This window comes from Urocampus carinirostris, chromosome 8, assembly GCF_059441175.1.
Source record: "Urocampus carinirostris isolate Australia breed hairy pipefish chromosome 8, RoL_Ucar_1.0, whole genome shotgun sequence".
Taxonomy (NCBI): domain Eukaryota; kingdom Metazoa; phylum Chordata; class Actinopteri; order Syngnathiformes; family Syngnathidae; genus Urocampus; species Urocampus carinirostris.
The window spans coordinates 25,059,650-25,081,799 of record NC_142356.1 but is presented as its reverse complement, the minus strand read 5'-3'; the positions used below and the strand labels follow the sequence as shown (position 1 = coordinate 25,081,799).

Below are 22,150 nucleotides of genomic sequence, written 5' to 3'. Positions count from 1 at the left end.
ACTTAGAAACATGTCATAACATTTCATGTGGGCAAAAATCCCAGACTTTCAATTTCATTTTGCGTTTTTGGGTTCTCTTTCCAACTCAATACAGACATACCAAATGTCATATGAGGTTAGGGTATACTGCCTTCTGTGCAGATTTGTATGTCTTCTTTAAAATTAGGTGGTAGTTTGCCAAATCTTTTCTGGGTTTCGCATGTGTAAACATTTATATTTCAGTGGTTAACACTTAAAAGTTGTTCTCTTATTTTTAGTTGGTTTATTTCAAAGATAGTGCAGAAGGGTCGTAAATCATATAGATAGAGCCAGTTAGCTTTGTGTTTTTGAATGCAGAGGCGAGAACAGTAGTGGCTTAACCCCCAATCCCTCCCCTTTAACACTCTGTGTTTTACAGCAGGAAACTGCTGCAGTTGTTTTACACTCCAGGCTTTTAATTGACCTCGGCCCTGCCATCTCTGCTCGCCGCACAAGCCAAAGTTGATAATAGAGCATTTTTAATTATTTTCTTTCTCCCTTTTACTTGGGCTTTTAATTACAGTCGGGAGCGCCTGCGTTCAGCTGCTCATACATCTGCCTCTTGAACTGCTTTATTTCACATCTTCAGATTATGTTACATGTTTCAATTAAAGCTGTAGAAAGGACTTTAATAGCAATTTGAACAGACAATGCAAAATATAGTTTATAATAAAGGCACAAAGAGTTAAGTAGAATTGAATGAATGGAATTAACATAGAATATTTATTACTATTAATTGCTGGAACGGGTCAGGTGAAGTCACACTTATTCTTATTTATATGTACTTGTATGTGGACCAAATAACCATGAATTGTCAAACACCGGAACAGGATCAGGACCCAAATGCGCGACGTTTCTCACACGAGCCTTTTATTTTACGGGAAATGGAGAGTCATGCACTTTAGGCAGCAGTCTGGCGTGGAATGATAGGAAGCAAGAGGCCGACGAGCTCGATACCAATTGCCCAAGCAGATATCGGACAGGAGAGTTCGATACCAGACAGGACGGGACAGACAGGATTGATATCAAAATAGGATATTGAAAACAGGACAAACTAGACGGGAACGAAACTGGAAACCGATATTAATCAACGGGACAGACAGGATTGATATCAAAACAGGATATCGAAATTAAACTGGACAAACTAGACGGGAAAGCTTTATGGATAAAATGTATTGTGTTACAAACATTGAAAGGCAATGAAAGACATTTTTCTACATGTAAATTTGCACTTGTGTGTAAAGTGTAATTTTGCTAAAATGATAGTAAGAAATTGTCCCTAGGTGTGAATGAGCGAATGAGTTGTCTGTCCCCGTGTGCCCTGCGACTGGCTGGCAACCAGTTCAGGGTGTCCCCTGCCCACTGCCCGAAGATGGCTGGGATGGGCTCCAGCCCCCCCGCGACCCTACTGAGGATAAGCGGTACGGCTAATGAGATGAGATGAGATGAGATAGTAAGAACGTTTTTTTGGGGGGCTTTAATTGACATGTTTCGGAGTCATCCATTCCAACCACAATATTCTTCCAAAATGGTTTGATGGCGGATTATTATGGCAGCTCCCGTTAGGTGAGGCTCATGTTATTTAAAATGAATCATCATTTCTCGACCTACGAGTATTTTCCAAAAATATAGGTGTATATGACTGCGACTGGCTGGCGACCAGTTCAGGGTGTCCCCTGCCCACTGCCCGAAGATAGCTGGGATGGGCTCCAGCATACCTGCGACGCTAATGAGTCTTAGCGGTGCAGATAATAGATGGAAGAAGTTTATATGATACAGTACTTCATATAATTCTGCTTATTATTTAACCCCTTAACGTTCCAATGGGGAAAGCACGGCGGCGCAGTGGTTAGCGCTTGTGCGGCACAGTTCATGTCATGGGAACCTGTCGTGGGTTCAAATCCAGCTCCAGACTTTCTGTGCGGAGTTTGTATGTTCTCCCCGTGCTTGCGTGGGTTTCCTCCGGGCACTCCGGTTTCCTCCCACATTCCAAAAACATGCATTTCAGGTGAATTGGCCGGTCCAAATTGTCCCTAGGTGTGAATGAGCGAATGAGTTGTCTGTCCCCGTGTGCCCTGCGATTGGCTGGCAACCAGTTCAGGGTGTCCCCTGCCCACTGCCTGAAGATGGCTGGGATGGGCTCCAGCCCCCCCGCGACCCTAATGAGGATAAGCGGTACGGCTAATGAGATGAGATGAGACGTTCCAATGGTTGTGTCTTCACAATGTCACCAGTCACTAAAATATGTCATGCCTCATATCATGGAAAACCTTAATTGCTTGGGATTTAAGGTATAATGACCATTTCAAGATATACTCATCACAGAAACATGATCAGTCTGAAACAGGATATCCAAAAACTATAAAGCTGGCATAGCCCACCAATAACATATCCTGGGAGTCATCTTATAATACGATTTCCCACAAATATGGTGTGGCTACATTCCCGGAAATCCAGTGAATCGAACCATGTAAAATATTTGCTCCAAAACACACAATAATGCCGACAGATAAGAAGAAATCCACCTAAAAAGAATTCCTGCATTGTTTGACAATCTTCTTTGTTTCCGGACATACTGGGCTTATTACTCCCCTTTAAAAATAAACAGACTAGTCAGATTATTTTCAATACTTCCATGGGCCTCTGACTTTTTGATTGACACCGCCAATTGCAAGCTTTCTTTACAGTCCTTAGCCCGGTGACAACATATGAGAGCCTGTTTTGGAAAAACCCAAAAAACGTCATGACCGATTCACCTTCAAAAATCTTTAGCCAATAGTGCTTGATTTGAAAGTGGATTGACACATTGGTTAGCCAATAAAATCCCAACGTACATACATACATATATACAACCACCGCCCCTGTGCAGGACACTAGCATGGACTTTCTGAATGACCTCAACAACTTCTTTGGGAGGTTCGAGGCACAAAATGGCACCCCTGCAGCGAAAGCGGTTCCAAATCAGGACGAAAGAGCGCTCCACCTGGACTCAACTGACGTGAGGAGGACCCTGAGAAGGGTCAACACACGGAAGGCTCCAGGCCCGGACAACATTCCAGGGCGGGTCCATAGGAGTGCGCCGATCAGCTGGCTTGTGTACTAACAGACATTTTCAACACCTCGCTAGACCAAGCCACAGTACCATCATGCTTTAAGATTGCCACCATCATCCCAGTGCCAAAGAAACCCCAGATCTTATCATTCAACGATTACCGGCCCGTTGCACTGACTCCCATCATAATGAAGTGCTTTGAGAGACTGGTTAAAGAGCACATCACCTCCAGTCTCCCCTCCTCACTCGACCCCTTTCAGTTTGCCTACCGGACAAACCGCTCCACCGGGGATGCCAGCTCCTCTGCGCTTCACCTGAGCCTGACACACCTAGAGGAGAAGAAAACCCATGTGCGGATGCTGTTCCTGGACTTCAGTTCAGCATTCAACACCATCATCCCACAACACCTGGTAGACAAAATGAGACTCCTGGGTTTCAACACCCCCCTGCGGAACTGGCTGCTGGACTTCCTCACTGACAGACCCCAGACAGTGCGGATTGGTCAGAACATCTCCGATGTCATCAACTTCAGCACGGGCTCCCCCCAAGGCTGTGTCCTGAGCCCCTTGCTGTTCACCCTGATGACACACGACTGCGTCCCTAGGTCCGCCACAAACCACACCGTGAAGTTTGCGGACGACACAACAGTGGTGGGCCTCATCAGGGACGACAACGACCTGGCCTACAGAGAGGAGGTGGAGCAGTTGGTGGGCTGGTGCAGGGACAACAGCCTGGTCCTGAATGTTGACAAAACTAAAGAGATCATTGTCGACTTCAGAAAAAACCAGCCCAACCATGCCCCACTTTTCATCAACAACAAGGCTGTGGAGGTTGTCAGCAGCATCAAGTTCCTAGGGGTGCACATCACAAACAAACTCACCTGGTCCGTGAACACTGCATCACTGGTTAAGAGGGCACAGCAGCGCCTGTACTTCCTGCGGAGGATGAGGAGAGCCCGCCTGCCCCCACCCTCCCTCATCACATTCTACAGGGGCACCATAGAGAGTATCCTGACCAGCTGTATCTCTGTGTGGTGTGGAGGCTGCAGCGCTACCGACTGGGGTAGTGTGAGGAGGGTGACGAGGACAGCAGAGAAAATCATCGGGACTTCTCTTCCCTCCATTCAGGACATTGGCCAGAAGCGCTGCCTATCCCAAGCTAAGAACATTATCAGGGATCCCTCTCACCCCCATCATGGACTGTTCACTCTGCTAGCCTCTGGGAAGAGGTACTGCAGTGTGCGGTGCAGGACCACCAGGTTCCACAATAGTCTTGTCCCCCTGGCCATTAGACTGTTAAATGGTCACTCAAACACATAGTAAATCTAAACTGCTGCTAATCTGTACATCTGTGGGTTCTGTTTGACTTTTTGCACTACTGGCAGTTCTTTATAGCTAGCCACTCCTTGCACATCTGTTTCTCTGCACTATTGTACTTACAGCGTTATTGTTACAGTGTTATTGTTCTTTTTACCTGACTTGTTTACCTGACTGCCCATTTTGCACATCTGGTTGGCTACTCCTCTTGCACTATTTGCACTACTGTAAAATACTATACATAGCCATAATTATTTAGTATATTATTAGCACTCAATACTACAACTCAATACAACATTTTATTTATATCTGTACATTCAAGGAAACTGTGCGGGTCAGATGTATCGACATTTCGTTCTGTATACACGTGTACTAGAATGACAATAAAGTAGATCTGAATCTGAATCTGAATATACACATTTATGGTGTTTATTCAAATCAGAGCCAAAGGTGAACATGCGCAAAGCCAATCATGATTCATTTTTCATTTTTCATTACTTTACGCATGTGTGCACAATCATGGATTCACATCTAGAAAAGAAGTCAAACATTTACAACTGTTTTTCAATGTCTAAAACTTGTGAAAAGTAAAATACACAGAAGTAAATTTTTAGGGTGTGTGAAATCTCCAAATGGCCACTTTTGGCAAAGCCTAGACCTACCATTTGAAAAATTTGTGAACTACAATGTTTAGTTTTTCAGATTGTGGTCAAATTTGACATGATACTAGCTAGGTAAGGCTTCAAGCTATTGTCTCACCTGTTTTCCAGCTAAGGTTTACTCTTTTGCAGGCATTTGATTACAAAAAAAATCAGGCGGGAATAAAAACCTTCTATTTTTTTGTGCCCCAACTCAGATTACTCAATGTTAGTAGCACTAGCAGTGAAACTTCAGTGTGTTACATTTCAAAAGAGCCCAAAACCATCCATATTCTTCAAACGGTTTAAGAACAGCATTTAATTTACTTTGGTATGTCTTGGATTGGGATTTTAGGCGAATTTTGCAGGAACGTAAGAGATTAAATCAGTAGTGTTTTTTTTCTTTTTTCTTTTTAGGCATGACATTTTTTTTACCACTAAGAGTTGCTAATTAATACACACTGTCCCTTTTAACCTAGAAGTAGTACTATAACTTACCAAGCCTCAATTTTGTTTAAACATGTGCCCCATGAATGTGATACGTTAACCTTTTGTTTCCAGTGTGAACAGATTTCCAAAAAAGTATTACATTTGAAGAAAACAAATCTGATTTAGAAATCACTACCCTCAGTATGAATGCAGACTTATGTACTTACTAAACTAATTTTTTGTTAAGATAGCTCTGCAATAGAACCTCGGTTGTGCAGCAAGTTTGACTCCTACATTGTGCATTTCTGATGGATGAAAGGAACACGTGTTAAGGTTCATGTGCTACCATAGCACCTAAGGTTTCAGTGTATTAATATGTGTGTGTGCGTGAATGCATGCGTTGGAATCCGGATGCCTTTTTTTCTCACTGCTCTTTCATGACCCTGTAAAACCATATACACACACACACACACACACACACACACACACACACACACACACACACACACACACACACACGTACACTAAGTTGGGGGTGGTTGACCCAGAGGTATGAGGGGGGTTTTGGGCGGTAGGGGTATCGCTCTTTTACAATGATACAGACGACTGGTAGCACGTAGGGGGTTGGTCGGTTGATGTCTCTGGGTGTAAAAAGACATTGAGTAGAAAGGCCAGCCCACTGGTCTGGTTGGGGGAGGGGGACCGGCGAAGTGGGACATGCCAGGGCCTGCTAAGGTATCAGGTCCTTGGACCGAGAAGAGTGGAAACAAGGCACAACAGAAGGGGGGAAACAGGGAAGGAGGCCGAACATCTGCTGTGAACAGTGGGTTTAAACAGCATGCCTTGAGCACAAAGTAGATCACTACCTGGGTGCTACACTGCTGTGCAAATACAAATCCTTACGAGGTGCAATGACCTCATATGAATGATTGAGGTTGACTTGAGCAAATTCAATTTTATTAGCTGTATTTAAAACACCAGTAAAATAAACAGTCTACTGAAAATCTTTAAATGTACGGCAACAATTTAAGAGTAAAAATTTACACCATTGTAAAATCAAAGAAGCTATATAAACGACTTTCACTACTTTCAAAACTGAGAAATTTAAATAGTTAAGTAGCTATGACATTAACAGGTCCAGCTGTGACATTAACAGCTACTGAACAAAACACTCCTTTGGGCTAAAAACTTTAAAATTTTTGAAAACATTAGATGCACTTAGTCATATTTTTTAAAATAATCAATTAATTAGTATTGATCCCGAAAAATGAGTGGATATTTAATGAAACATTTTCCCGTGGCCGTACCGTTTAGAGTCCTCATGCGACAATGGCCTTAACAACATGCAGTTAGAAGAAACATATCGCGTATCTTTACAATTTGTTAGGGAAAAAAAGTATATATTATCAATTTAGCGTTTACCAAATTGTTCAAATTTGTTATCTGACTCCATTAACCAAACACAAACTTTTTCCTCCTAACAAATGCATGCTCGTTTTCTTAATTAGGGAAACATATTGACAAGAGACAGGCTTTTCCACACAGGGTCAGATTTATTTTCTTAAATTATTTCTTAAGTGAATTCCATCGAATTTTGCAGAATTATGATCGAATTAGTCTAATTAGTCTTGTCGAACCTCCCATCTCCCAATCTCCGATCCTGTCTGTCTTTGTTCCGTTTTTTGACACATCGGGGCATCGGCCCCTCCCATGGGGCGTGTTGACTCCTCCCCTGGGGCGGGCCAGGAACTCCTCCTCCCACGGGCGCGCAGCCGCCACCTCCTCGCCGGAAGACGCCGCCACGTCTAGAGGGCTCAAAACAATAAAGCTTATCAGAAACCTCGTCTCCTTTTCCCGCTGCCCCCTCTTGTCCTCGTTCTCGTTTTTATGTAAACATAATTCTTGTCCAGGCCACACTGACCCCAAGCCCTAAGTCCCTGTGAAATATCCCTACTGCATTGAGCAAAATTTAATTTGTATTATATTAAATCCCTTATAGTCAATTAAATACAATAAAAAATCCTTCAACTTATGAAAATAAAGAATTACTGGTGATGATAGTATTTGATGAATTTGTATAAAAAGCTTACAAGAAATACTTGATTTTTTAAATATAAGGCGACACACTTATTCCTAGGGACAATATGGACTCACCAATCGACATGCAATTCAAGTTTTTGGTACGTGATAAACCGTAAAACCTGGAGAAATCGCAGGAACGGGGAGAACATGCAAATTCAGCACAGGGAGGCTGGGAGCTGGAATTAAACGCTGCACCTCTGAGGTGAACAAGCTGACCAGTCATTCATTATGCTGCCATTCTAAAACCCAATTCAACTTAAACCTTCCCATAGATTATTTTATAGAAGTAGTTGCACAGCTTGATTATTTCTTCCTTTCTGCATATATTCTATAGAAGTAGTAGTGCACCTTGGTTGTATCCCCTCTCCAATTTTCTGTTGATTTTCTATTGGAGTAGTAGCATAACTTGGTCATGTTTCCCCCGTACCTCTAATTTGATTTTATATAGATGTAGTAGCACATATTGGTCGTCATTCTTCTCTACCTCTTCATGTATTTTCTATAGAAGTAGTTAAGATTACTAGCATCTCTCTACCGCTCCTTAGACGTTATGTTGAAGTAGTAGCACAACTTGAGTGTGTCTCCTTTCTCCCTTTTTGAAGATTTGCCATAGAAATAGTAGCAAAACTTGGTCTGGTCTCCTCTCTACCTTTCTGTTTTTTTTGTGTGTGTGTTAAAGTAGCACAAATTGGTTGAGGTCTTCCCTCTACCTCTCCGGAATGTATTGTAAAGCATCAAAGAGCTCTGTATTATACTTATTACCGATTAAGTAATGATTGATTCATCGCTAAATTGAAGATCCAGTCTCTTATTGGAGGCATCTTTACCATAGCCATTTAATTTTATTGTAGCTGTAAAAAAAGGATGAAGACAAACTACAGCTCTTTGAGAAATCTTGTGTCTAGAAGCTATGCAAATAAACATGACTTAAAACACAAAACACTGTGAAAATACACCTTAGACTGGGACGTGACGATTTTGCTTGTTAATAAATATATATTTCTAAAATGAAAAATTTGAATACATCTTCAACGTGAATAACCCCATTATTATTGCATATGTATTTAATTTATGCAGCGCCGTGATGTTCGTAATCTTCAAATGTTACAATTATAACTGTAGCTTAGCTATTTCTTCTGTTTAAAAGAACCGTTTAATTTCTCTAATGCTGTTCTATTCATTCAGCCATTATAATCGCCAAGTTTTAAATTCAGGAGACTAAAGGTGAAAAAAAGTCCCCAAACATTTAATTATTAATGAGCAACCAAATGGGCTTTATTTGTGAAAGAGCCACAGTTTTCTTACAAATTTACACACTTGAACATTGTTTGATTTATTTGGTCTTACCAATACTTATCTTTACCACTGCTGGGACTACTAGTCACTAATGCTAGTGTCCATGACACAATCCGCCAATGCTAGCAACCCAGTTGGCGAGAAATGCAGAAATGCCTGAAGCTGACAAAATGAAGCTCCAGAAAGCGTAAAGGGTGAAAAGGTTTATTTGAACACTTATGAAATTATCCACTGTAAAAATTGAATTATTATTTAACACAACATATGGTCTCAGCCTATCTCACATGATACCATAATCACCTTACATCAGCTCACAATTACACCCATAGTGGATATGGTTTTGTATATTTAGAGCTAATAGAACTAGCTGGCCAATCCTTCTCGAGAGAGACATAGAGTTTCTTTCAATGGTGTGTTTTGGCGGACATCTGCAGACGCCCCAAACAACTACATTAGCAGGCTAATTGAAACGATGCTAGTAAATGGTGTGTGGCTGGCAGATGCCTCTTAACGGCGGCAACATTTGTTGTGCCCTTGCGGCTTCTCTTGCCAGCAGTACCGTCATGTGCGTTGAAATGTCCTAAGAATAGGGTTTGTCTTTTGGCATTCCTGAAATAAAAGCCTCATTAATGACACATAACATGGCATCTGTTCTTTGTGTGAAAATCAAAATGTTCACCACTTTGGCAATTGAGATGTATAAGTCCACCCTAAGGCCAAAATACACGGTAGCCGCGCCAATGAATTAGGAAGTAGTGTGTTACAAAAACATGCACACTAAGGAATTTAATTAACTTATTCATGAAGGAGTTCAATTCAATAATCAAGAACTTGCGATAAATGGCATTTTTTCTCCTCTGGTAAGTTTTCAAGATTCAAATTAAACCATTCATAATGTAGTAATCCCTTGCTGTATTGTGGTTTACTTTTTGTAGTTTTGATACTTTGTGGAATTTGTTGGTGGATTGCGCTCTGTATTCTGATTTGCTAAACAGTCGCTTCGCCCCTTTCCTGCCTGTGTGTCTACAACCTTGCGTTCTATAAGTACACTTACGTTAAACGGCTTAACCAACCTACACGAAAAGGTTTTCTATGTCAAGTTTTTCTAAAAGCCATCATGTCAACAAAATGATCTAACTCCACAAAAGCATCAACAGATGATATCTATCGCTAACAAAGTTGGACTTGTCAACATGCTAAAGCCACATTTTAATAATTCCATTAATGTCTACATGATGGCAACAGAGTATTATCTGAAATAAAATGGACAGTTTTAAAACATTCACATTTAATCTTTAATTCATTTTTATTTTAATTCATTCATCAATTTTAATACGACGTTCCAAACAAAACTGGCAACAATATAATGATCATATATCTTCACACTTATAACATAAGTGCATACTTCACTTTTAGGGGCCAAATTTATATTTTTGCCTAAATCAGGTTCCAAGAAAAGCTGCATTATCTGCACAAGTGCCCTAGTTGGTAACTAATCATCCATCCATCCGTCTTCTGTGCCGCTTATCCTCAGTAGGGTTGCAAGGGTGCTGGAGCCCATCCCATCCGACTAACTGGTTTCCAGCCAGTTGCAGAGACATATAATTCACTCGCTCATTTACACAATCGGGCAATTTGGACTTGCCAATCAACCTGCCATGTGGGAGGAAACCGGAGTCCCAGAAATAAAACCCATGCAGGCACATGAAGAGCATGAAAACTCCACACAGGAAGGCTGGTGTCTGGATTTGAACCCATGACCTCGGAACTGTGCCGTACACGCGCTAACCACTCAATAGCCGTGCTGCTCGTCAACTAATCACATTTAATACCCCAATAGTGCAAATGTTAGCAAGATTATACTTAAAGTTAAAATTTAAATATACATTTATAAGGTACATTACTATTATTTGTGGATTGTAAATTTGGATTTGTTCTTTGGTATGTATAAGAGACCTCTTTAAAAATAAATCAATAAAGGTTTTGACTTTGAAGGTTTTGACTATTCCTGGATTAAATAAGGGATTACGGTGGGAGCTATGTACTATGTGGTGTTTCATGAAAATTGGTATTATATATTATGATTATTTCTCTGCACAGGTCACCATCACTGATCAAGGTGTTCCGGCCAAATCCACCACGGTGCGCGTCATCGTGCGCGTGCTGGATGAGAATGACAACCGTCCGCTCTTCCTGGAGAAAATCTACAAGATCAAGCTTCCCGAGCGCGAACGGAATCCTGATAAAGAGCGATCCGCTGCCCGGAGGGACCCTGTGTACCGGGTCATCGCATCAGACATCGACCAAGGCGCCAACGCCGAGATCTCCTACAGCGTGGAGGAAGGCGACGAGCACGGGAAGTTTTTCATCGAACCCAAGACGGGAGCCGTGTCATCTAAGAAGTTTTCATCAGCAGGGGAGTACGACATCCTCACGGTGAGTTTTTAGAAGTCTGAGACAGGTGCCCTTGCAGTGAGAGTCACTTGGGGAGATGAAGCATAGAAAAAAATGTCTTTCCTTCTTTACTCTTTATAAAATTAAACATTTATATTACCTAATTAATTTATAAGTGTGTTGCTCAAATATTGATACTCTAATGTCTGCATCAACAGACTAAAATATTTTTTTTAAATGTCAATGACTGTAACATTTCAAAAACAATAATGAAGTCTAGATTCAAAATCTTGACCTGTTGATTACTCTTGGCTTTTTATCCAAGCACCGCACAAAAGCAACAACATCAATCATTACAAAGAGTAAGAGAAAGAATAAAGTATTTGAACAAAACAAGGGATTATTGTAGGATATGATTTTCAAATTAATGTAAACTTTGGATATTTTTAAGGTCATCCTCTAAATCTTTCGTAAATGAATACCTTTTTGGGTGGTACAAATGCTTTTGAATGTTGTGCTAGAATATTGGACCTTGAAGTTATGGGTTCCCTTGATATGATAATAAATCTGCTTTGTAAATAAACAACTGTTTAATATTTGTCGCGAGTTGGTGCTTACCTGCTTTGTATACTAAGAGGAGGTTTAAGTTTCACTATATATTTACATTTCAAACTGTTGGATTTTATAGTTTGTTTGTATGTTCTTTATACCCAGCATTCTGCACAATCCTCATACTTTTCTTCCTTAGGGGCCGGTCACACAGACATTTACGGCTGAATCACGGCCAGAAATTTCTGCCTTTGAGGCGGACGCTATTGGACGCATTGAGTTCGCCATTCAGACGAGATACAGCGGTACTTAACGCGAGGTCGGAAATTCGCGCGCGGGTGGCAGCGAGAAAATGTTTTGAGCTGCTCAATTCTTCAGAGCGCGGGAACACAGCCTTTCACGAGCGTATTGAGGCTGAACCACGGCCAGAAACTTCTGGCCGTTAAGCAGATGCTGTTATGCGCTGTTGGACGTTTTGAGACCGCCATATAGACGAGATAGAGCAGTGCTTTACTCGCGGTCGGAAATTTTCACGTGGTTGGCCGCGTTCAAAACTTTTGAGCTGCTCAAAAGTTTGAGCACGTGTTAAACCGCGTGCCGCACACGTGGTCAACACGAAGTAATGACGCGGAAATGACGCGGAACGACGTGCTCTGGCCGCGGCCAGGGCGTGGTTACACATGGGTAGGACGGGAAATTTCAGCGGGTAATCGTGGGTGGAGCATGGTAATAGCATGTTCTGCGCCTGTATCGCGGTGTTATTACGTGAAATTAGCGTGTTACGCGTGTGACAGTCAAACGCCTTTCTATATATACAGCGCGATTTGCCGATCACACGTCATTTGTGCTCGTGACGTCAAGGGGGTGAACATGGATCCCCGTCAGCGTAGTTTCTCTTCATTTCGAATAAATCTTTAGGTGCATTCGCAGCAGGGCTTTAATTCTGGGACCTTAACTTTGCCTTTTGGTTGGGAGTAAGAGTCCCGGCTCCTAAGCTCTGTAGCGTATTATGAACTGATCGATAATGTATAACGAATAAAGAAGAAAGAACAATCACCCTTAATCCCCCCCCCGCCCCCCGTCAGCGTAGTGATCTCGTCTTACTCCATTTTTATTTCTAGGCATTTCTTATCAAGATACAGGGATGTGATTTTTCCGCTAATTCGCGGAATTCCGCTTTCGCTCCAAAAATAAAATTTTAAAATTTCCGATTCTTTTAAATGGTAAAAAAAACGATTTCGTCTCGACAGCGTTCCATTTTAGTGTTTCCGTAACTGAAATGAAACGTACTTGCGATTGGTTGAAGTCTCCGTGTTGACCAATAAACGCGCTCCTTATAAAGGCGTAGGAGTATGCCATTGTTCATTTCTCACACGTTTTTGCCGAGTGTTTAAAGAAAGATGTCCGAGATCGAACGCAAAGATGCTCCGCGAGTTAAAGAAATTGCTAAGATCGTAAAAAAACAAGTTTCGATCGGACTGGTTAGAGAAGGAATTATCTACAAATGTTGGTGACCCCGACGTGATCCAATGTAGCGAGCAGAGACGGGAGTCGTAAGCGGAGTGTCAAACAAAGGTGCCAACGAAAGCTGCTTTAATGACATTTAAACTGGCGATAACAAAACAAACACGAGAGTGGCTAGAACCGGCCGAATTAAGAGTCCCCCTAGGAACTCGCTAACTAAACAATGGTTCCGTGGGTGAATTATGTACAACCCACTACAGTACTTTCATTTATAGATAACATCTTCTTCTATAACAAAGACATTTATGGTATGTTCTAATATGAGTTACTTTTCATTTGGTCATGATACAATTATTTGTTCATGAAATTTGAACTCTTCAACATGATTTATGTGTTAACTTAGTAATCACATGAGTTAGATATGATGATATTCTCAGTGATAGTTTTTAATAGCAAAGGCAGTCCAATGTTTTTTAATGTGACTGATTTTGAGTTGACTTAAACTGTAATTTTATATGGGATAGTTCAAAATACATTGAAAATGTATGCTGTTGTTTTGTCTATTTCTTTGTCATCTGAGTGCATTGAAAGTACTTAAAAACACGGAAAACCCATGACCTCCGGGGGGCTTCGCCCCACTTCTCCCCCCACCAGGGCACTGCCCTGGACCTAGCTGGGTGCCCGCGGCCCCCAGACCCCCGCCTAATTTTCAGATAATTTCACTTTGGTCAAATCACATCCCTGAAGATAATAAAATAAAAATGATGCCATAGCTTGAAATCTTGATCTTCACGGGACTGTGTCTTGTGCGGTTATGATTGCTACAGCCCGGTGCCGAGATTTCCATCCCCTCGCTAATACAACCACCTTTACCTCGTTTTATCTCACTTCTAGGGAATATAATGGCGAACATATAACTAAAACCACATCGTCTTGCATTTGTTGGAAACGTAATACAACTTAATCCACTCCGTCTTTATTTTTGATGTGAACGTAATTGAATAGTAATGCACACCGTATATAAAATCCCCCCCCCCGCGTGAACGCGCATTCTGCTGCGCTTCCAACGAAAGCGATCGGATTCTATATAAAACGCTTATTAAAACTATAAAGCGAGCTAATTATAACAATTGGGAGATCCTAGTCTATATAACGCGTTTATTTAAACAATAAAGTGCGATCGTATTCTACAGAATGCGTTTGTTGACGTGGATGAAAAAGTCACGCGAGGCGGTGGGGTGGGTGTTGCGTAGGTGTCGGATTTGGGCACAACACCGGCTCGGGAGCTTTTATACCCGTGGTCCACACGAGAAAATGACGCAGAAATGACGCGATGAGGAAGCGGAACAGTCGCAGGCGTCTGTTTTGCGGGCATACCACCGATGAACAGCGGGTTAGCCAATTTTGCGCATTTTCCATCCCGGGCAACCACGGGCAAAAAAAAAACGCAAAATTTTAGCCGTGATTCAGCCGCAAACGGCTGTGTGACCGGCCCCATAACCAAATAAGCGATTCTATATTGCTCTTATATGCAATTCCCCATATTTCTATACAATAACATAAATAAATTCATTAAAACTGTACATTATATGAAGATTTTTTGGGTCAAATATATCTGCATCTAGGCAGCATGGCGGATGAGTGGTTAGCCCGTCCGCGGCACTGTTCTGAAGTCATGGGATCAAACCTTCCTGTGTGGAGTTTGCATGTTCTCCCCGTGCTTGTGTGAGTTTACTCCGGCAACTCCGTTTTCCTCCCACATTCCAAAAGACATGTTTATTAGGTTAATTGGCCGGTCCTTATTGTCTCTAGGTGTAAATGAGCGAGCGAATTGTCTATCTCTGTGTGCCCTGTGGCTGGCTGGCAACCAGTTCAGGGTGTCCCCTGCCCACTGCCCGAAGATAGCTGGGATGGGCTCCAGCACCCCGGCGACCCTACTGAGGATAAGCGGTGCAGATAATACGGTCGATGGATAGATAGATGTCTGCATCTACTCATCACTGCAATGGTCTTTGCTAGTTTGGAATATTTGCTATTTATATGGAGTCTCGAGCCAATATCCTGTCAAATAATCACTCAGAAAAACCCAAACTCTCCCCATTTTTATCTGTATTTAACAAAAAAGCTAATCTATTATTTTTTGCTTGGGCTAGATCAAAGCAGTGGACAACGGGCGCCCTCAGAAGTCATCCACATGCCGCCTCCACATCGAGTGGGTCCCAAAGCCAGAAATACCGGAGGACGCGGCCCCGTTGGTCTTCGAGGAGTCGCCCTTCTCCTTCTCGGTGATGGAAAGCGACCCCGTCGCGCACATGGTTGGCGTGGTGGCCACAGAGTCTTCGGACGTTCCAGTGTGGTTCGAGATAACAGGTAGCTTCTTTGAGTAATATTTGCGTTGTACTCTCTAAAAAAAAAGATTAAATTTTTAACTTGAAAGAAATCTTGAGGACCCTGTGGGAAATTTGGGGGATCACACACACCGATATGTAGATATTATTATTCAGAATTTTCTTAAAAAACCAAAGGTTTTGCAAATAATTATCAAACCAGGGTTTCGAAAACTATTTGTCTAGCATGCTATGAACGGCCTCAAAATTTACTAAATATTTTTTATTAAATGTTTTATACATAGTACATGCATTTTTATTCACCCCAAGATGCAAACTGTTTATACTTATCAAACTATTTATTCAGGGTTTTTATTTTACTATTCATTTTTGTGTAATTCAAACTAACCTTACTTATGAGGCTTCTTTATAATAAAGAATAAAAAACACAGATTTTTGTGTGTTGAATTTAGATGGACGTTGTGTACAACATTGAATAAAACTGTCAAATAAATATTATATACTCCTCGGTCATGAAATTTGCATTATTTTATATAACATGAGACTCACTTATAGATAACTAACATGATGATTGTCTGCCATCTTGCTGCTACAAGTGTAAAGACAATTAACAAAAAACGAGAACAATTGTTTAGTTCAGTGACTTTGAGACTCCATAGTTTGTATTCCTTGTTGTGGTGCTTCGTAGCACTTGTTTTCAGTAGCATTACACAATTCAGCGATATTCAGTAGTCAAATGTTACACAGTGTCCCTTTATATAAATTTTAAAACCTTAAGTGGCTGGTGTATTCTTTTAATATAAAGTTTAGACACCTCTGTGTGGACAGCTTACTCGCAGTCATTTTTACATATGAAATTGAATTCCTTTTTAAACATTTAGTTTATTTTACGGTACTTTTTAAAAATTTAACCCATCAACTTCAATATTTACTTAAAGGTCCATATCAATTTAAAAACATTAATGAACTAGTTGATTTGTAATTCTAACATGTTTCATTTTCTTATCTCTGAGCAAAGATTAGGCTTAACTTATTTAACACTTTTTCTTCTCAACCACTATCCCTTTCTTTCCTCTCTTGTCCGTTGTTATGCTTTCAAGGCGGCATAGAAGACACTGAGATGTTTTACGTTCTACAGATGGCTTGCGACCACAACTGTACAGCAGAAGGTAGCTGCTGGCAGGCTCGGTTACAGTATACGTCCGGTGGCACATTTTTGACCTCCACTTTGATTTTGATTTGAAAGTCATTTGCCCTTTTATTGGTTATCACGTTGTCGTACTGTCATCCCTTTTCATATTGTGTTGAGTGTCATATGATGTTTTACTTTGGCTGCGTTTACATGACGACAAACATGACAAAACACCATAAGTGCATCCCAGTTGCTGAGTTGGTGGTAATAATCTGTAATTAAATCCTATATTATGGTCATTGAATTATCATCTAAAATAAAGAAGAACATTGTGGGCAATGCAGAGCTTTCTTTATGACAATTTGAATTTTCAGAAATCGGAACGAGTAATTTTCATAGCTACTTTTCTATTTTAGTGTAGTGTGATACATTGTCACGCTGAAATCTGATTTAGGGATTTTCACCCAAATTCCAATAAATGTTTTTTAAGGAAATTAAGATGCATATATATGTGCGACCCTCTTAAAATGGATGTTGACTTTTCATTTTTTGTTCAGTTCTTCATACTGTTGATTTTAGCCTGATGTCCTTGAGAAGAGGATTTTCAATTAACAATGCACACAATTCTTCTCATTTTTTCAATCCCTTTTAAATCAGCGTTTTTTCAGATTTAATCATCTTCTGGGGAAAAAATGTCTTGTTTTTAAGTGTTTAGGTCCCTCTGTTGTCATGTAAACAAACGCCATAAGAAACACGTCATATTTGTATCCATTTTAGTACAAAACTGCTACTTAAACACCGCCTGTATCACTTAGAGCTGCTGTATTAAATGAATTGAGATTTTAATTGCTCTTACCGCCTGCAAAAATAAAACTTTGCACTCCTCTTTAATCTGCTACCTAAGAAAATTGTCATATCTTGACACAAAAAGCCATTACACAGATAATTGTGCCTATATTTCTAACATAGAGCAGCTTTAAACAAGTTCCCATTTAGATTGCTGTGCATTTTTCATTCCTACATACGCTGGAGTCGTTGCATAATATTTTCCCTTTTTCGCAGCATGACCGGTTTTACTTGTCCTTTGTCCAGGTGGAAACTATGACAGCCGCTTTGATGTCGGCAAAGCCAGCGGAACCCTGATTGTGGCGAGGCCGCTTGACGCGGAGCAGAAGTCCAACTATAATCTGACGGTGGAGGCCACTGATGGGACAAGGACAGTTAGCACGCAGGTAACGAAAACTTATTGAATAGAAAATGGATGGGAGATCTTGTATACATTAGTACTAGTAATAGTAATGTACCTTATAAATGTATATAACTTGACCACTATCCCTATTTAGGGTAATTATTGCATTTTCCAGGCTATAAGTTGAAGTTTTTTTCATAGGTTGGCCAGGGGTGCGATTCCACCCTAGTGAGACTAATTCTTTTTGTTAAATTATTAACACATTATGACAGGGTACAGACGCTGCTCTACTTACTAACGAGATCGATTCCGGACGATCTTTCGTAAGTTGAATTTGTTCGTAAGTTGTTTCAGTGCTATATTTTGTATGTTTAAGGCTTGTATAAGTAACCTGTTTGTACTAAAACAAATGATATGCTCTATAAAGATAAATAAAGTTAAGTGTAATTTACTTTTGGAAGATAAGCTTCAAGAAGTCCTCTTCCATGTTAGAGAGTGGCCGAAAATAAGCGATCGAACCATTTTCTCAACCGCATCAAGCTTTCTTATTCCACTTTCGTTTCTTATGAAACAGCTCGCCTCATCTTTACACTTCCATATTGAATGGATGCACCAGATATTAAACAGTAACAATTTCAAAGTTCTTCAAAGCGCGCTGGAGATAGTATAGACATAGTCAGTATACAATGTTTACCTACGAACTAGGAAGAGAAAGCGGATATTTTTTTTACTTCAGGGTGGATGCTGGGTGACCTCTCACAGTGCCACACGCCGGTAGCATGTGGATACTGTGAGAAGAAGCACAGTAATGTCCTGTACTCGGAAAAAGGTGCACACAATACAAAATCTAACTTACAGCAATGTCCGGATATTTTTCGCCATCCCGAAATTTATTGTCGTATCTACATGTTATCGTAAGTCGGATGGTCGTAAGTAGGGGAGCGTCTGGAGGTCGCTGGTTCGCGCCTCGGCCGAGTCATACCTAATTGGTAAAATGGCGGCGCCCTCTGTTGGCTGCGGCTGCATCGGCTCGCTACAACGGGTCAGGTGTATCGACATTTCGTTCTGTGTACATTGTTACAAAGAATGACAATACAAAGGAAATTATTATTATTATTATTATTATATCATTTCACATGCTATTTTTACACTACATCACAAGAGGGCGCTATAGTGTTCATCATTTTAACCTTGTTGTGTAGTGTTGAAAAATGTCCCCTTGCTTGAAATGCCCCCCTTACCATACGTCAATCGCGCAAACATCACTAAAATGTCTTTGTTTCTCATTTTGGGGGGGTGACGTAAGAGAACAGTAAAGCAAAGAGAATTTGTACTTTGTATTGAAATAACTTTTGAGCAGGTTCAACATATTTACTTTGACACCACATTTGTTTACCAATCGTCATTTCGCCAAAGTAAATATTTTTATTTTTCTCAAAAATTATTGGTCCAAATGCTCTGTGCTTTACTTTTCTATGACATTCCCCACAAAATGGAGACTAAGTCGGTTTAGTGACTTCTGCGCTCCTGATGTATGTACCCTCCTGCTAGGAGGGACATTTTTCGGCATGACACTGGTAATTTTTTAATTGCCGTTTTAGATGACATTTTTTGGTGTTGGATTTTATCAAATAAATGTCCCCCAAAAAATAGATTTTTACTCCAGTGCAACTTATATATGTTTTTTCCTTCTCAATTATGCACTTTCTTGTCCGGCGCAACTTATGCTCCGGAGCGTCTTATAGTCCAAAAAATACAGTACTTGTGTGTAGTGGATAGGTAGTTAGGTTTGTTTAGTTTAGGGGTCTTGATTGTGGTGCACAATAATTAACGCGGTATAACTAAAGCAGGGGTGTCAAGCTCATTTTAACTCGGGGGCCAGACGATAGACCAAACATTCTGTCGGGGGCCGGACAAGTAGATTAAAGAGAAAGAAAAAGAGAGATAAAGAAATAAGAGAAAGAGGGAGGGAAAACGAGAGAGAGGGCAGGACAAAGAATCGAAAAAGAGAGAAAGGGAGAAAGTGTGAGAAACAAAAGATAAAAAGTCATGATAGAGGGGAAAAAGAAAGGTAGATGAAGTAAGAAATCAAAGAGAAATAGAAAGACAAAAGGAGAGAAAAGGGAAAAGAAAGCGCGAAGGGTATGAAGAGAGAAAGAGAAAATAGCAAAAAGGGAAAAAAGGAAGTTAGAGCAAAAGAGTATAAAAGACACAGAGAGAGAAAGAGACAAAAAACAACAAAGGAAGAGAAAAAGAGAGACACAGAGAGTGAAAGAGACAGAGACAGAGAGTGGGAGAAAAGGGGTGGAGAAAAAAGAGAGAGAGATGGAGAGAGAGAGAGAAATACATTCAATTACAGTGTCTTTGTTCGAGGCACCTGGCTTTGGCAACATCAAGGTGACATATTTCAACCTTCAGCTTGTTCTTCTCTTGCGCTTCTCTGAGTGTTGTCTCGCGGGCCGCCTGTTTGACACCTGTGAACTAAAGTCACAATATTGTAATACCATGTTGTTATATTAGAAATGTATATCCAACTGGGTGCCCTTTGTGCTACTTATTAACAAAATGTAACGCAGCTTGAGAAGGTTTGGCAACCCCTGATGCACATGGTTTGTGCAGGTGCTCAAAATCCTTGATTTTTTTTTTTAGCTTGAATGTTTTCTTTTCAAGGATAAAAAGTGCTGGAATTTTAGGTGATGTGCTTGTAAATGCTTGAAGTTGTTCCACAACAAGTCATCTTAAAAATGGCGCTGACCCTGCAGTTATTATGGCATCGTCCTATGAAGCGTGTTCTCCCCCTACGGGGATTGTGCCTCAGGGAACAGATGCTGGCTATACATAAAAAGGAACTATGACATTTGTATTTGTGCAAAGATTAAGAATCAGTTATGGTCATTTTTTAGGGGACATACACAAAATTGTGGTAGAATTTCCCAGTGGTAAATTTTGTATTGGGAAGAACTCCAAGAAATATATTTGTGGATCTGCAAAATACATGATTTACAAAGTATTTTTTTCTTTTAGAGAAAATGAAAAGGCGGCTTTGAAAGTCCTTAAATAGTGCTTGATTTTGTCCATGAAAAAGCTGCCATGTACTTAGTTTATGATGAAGGCAGCAGCGGTTGATCAGTTGTTTGTTGATTGTTAGGCAAATAACTTCTGTGGATTATGATTTGCAGTCATGCAAAATGAAACGTTTCGCTGCGATGATTAGCACACCGCGACAATTTAAAACCCTTATTTTTCTTGATATGGAATGATGAAAACTAAATTCCATTGTTTTCAGTATTTGATTTTTTTATACGAATATAGATGAACAAGTGCGGCACAACGTCTGAGTGGTTAGCGTGGTACAGTTCTGAGGTATTGGGAGCAAATCCAGCTATTAACCTGTGCGGACTAGCATGTTCTCCCCGTGCTTGCGTGAGTTTCCTCCCGGCACTCCGGTTTCTTCCTACATTCTAAAAACATGCTTTCAGGTTAATTGGCCAGTTCAAATTGTCCCTGGGTGTGGATGAGTGAGTGAGTTGTCTTTCTTTGTGTGCCGTGCAACCTGCCTACTGCCCGAAGATAGCTAGGATGGGCTCCAGCACCCCCGCGACCCTACTGATAAGCAGTGCAGATAATGGATGGATGGATGAATGGATGGATATCTATGAACATAACTTTATTGAGCTTTTATTATATTGCATTGCTGGAACCTCACCTTACTATAAGTAAGAAGGAACAGTAGATATTTCTTCTTTCCACTACGGATACCCAAATAGCACACATTTGGAAGAACACAATGCATAGTAATGATGTTTTCTTTGAAGATGAACATTTTAGTAGTATGTGACACTCAAAATATTTTTTTATAAATATATTCATTTTCTAAATCAAAATCTGGGCATTTTGAATCTTTTATTCAACATGTACATTCTATAAAAGAGAGAGTGTATTATTTAACAACCTTTAGTGGTAAAAGACACGTCCTTCACTAAGCAAAAATTTATGAACTCATATAAACTCATATAAACACACCCTTTTCAAAAGTACTTGTAGGTTGAGAAACTTGCATTTATTTAAAAAAAATGCTTAAGTTTAGTAACTGAGTCTCAGTAGTTTGTAATCCTTCCTGTGCTTTTTAGAAATGGTTTTTGATTACACCAAACACACACAGAGAGCAGCATCTAATGATCAATACACACTCCCCCTTCAAGCCGTTATTCATTTTTGTTTCTTTTTCATTACAGAAAGAAAA

At 40.4% G+C, this 22,150-nt stretch overlaps 1 protein-coding gene across 1 annotated transcript in view; it reads left to right on the top strand.

Moving 5' to 3' along the window:
* The window catches only part of fat1a (FAT atypical cadherin 1a), a 120,838-nt gene that overhangs the window by 38,953 nt on the left and 59,735 nt on the right, over nt 1-22,150 (top strand). Inside the window, exons 5-8 of the mRNA XM_088342086.1 lie at nt 10,932-11,267; nt 15,392-15,608; nt 16,687-16,755; nt 17,811-17,950. Of these exons, the coding sequence (XP_088198212.1) occupies nt 10,932-11,267; nt 15,392-15,608; nt 16,687-16,755; nt 17,811-17,950 (762 nt within the window). The remainder of the gene's footprint in view (nt 1-10,931; nt 11,268-15,391; nt 15,609-16,686; nt 16,756-17,810; nt 17,951-22,150) is intronic.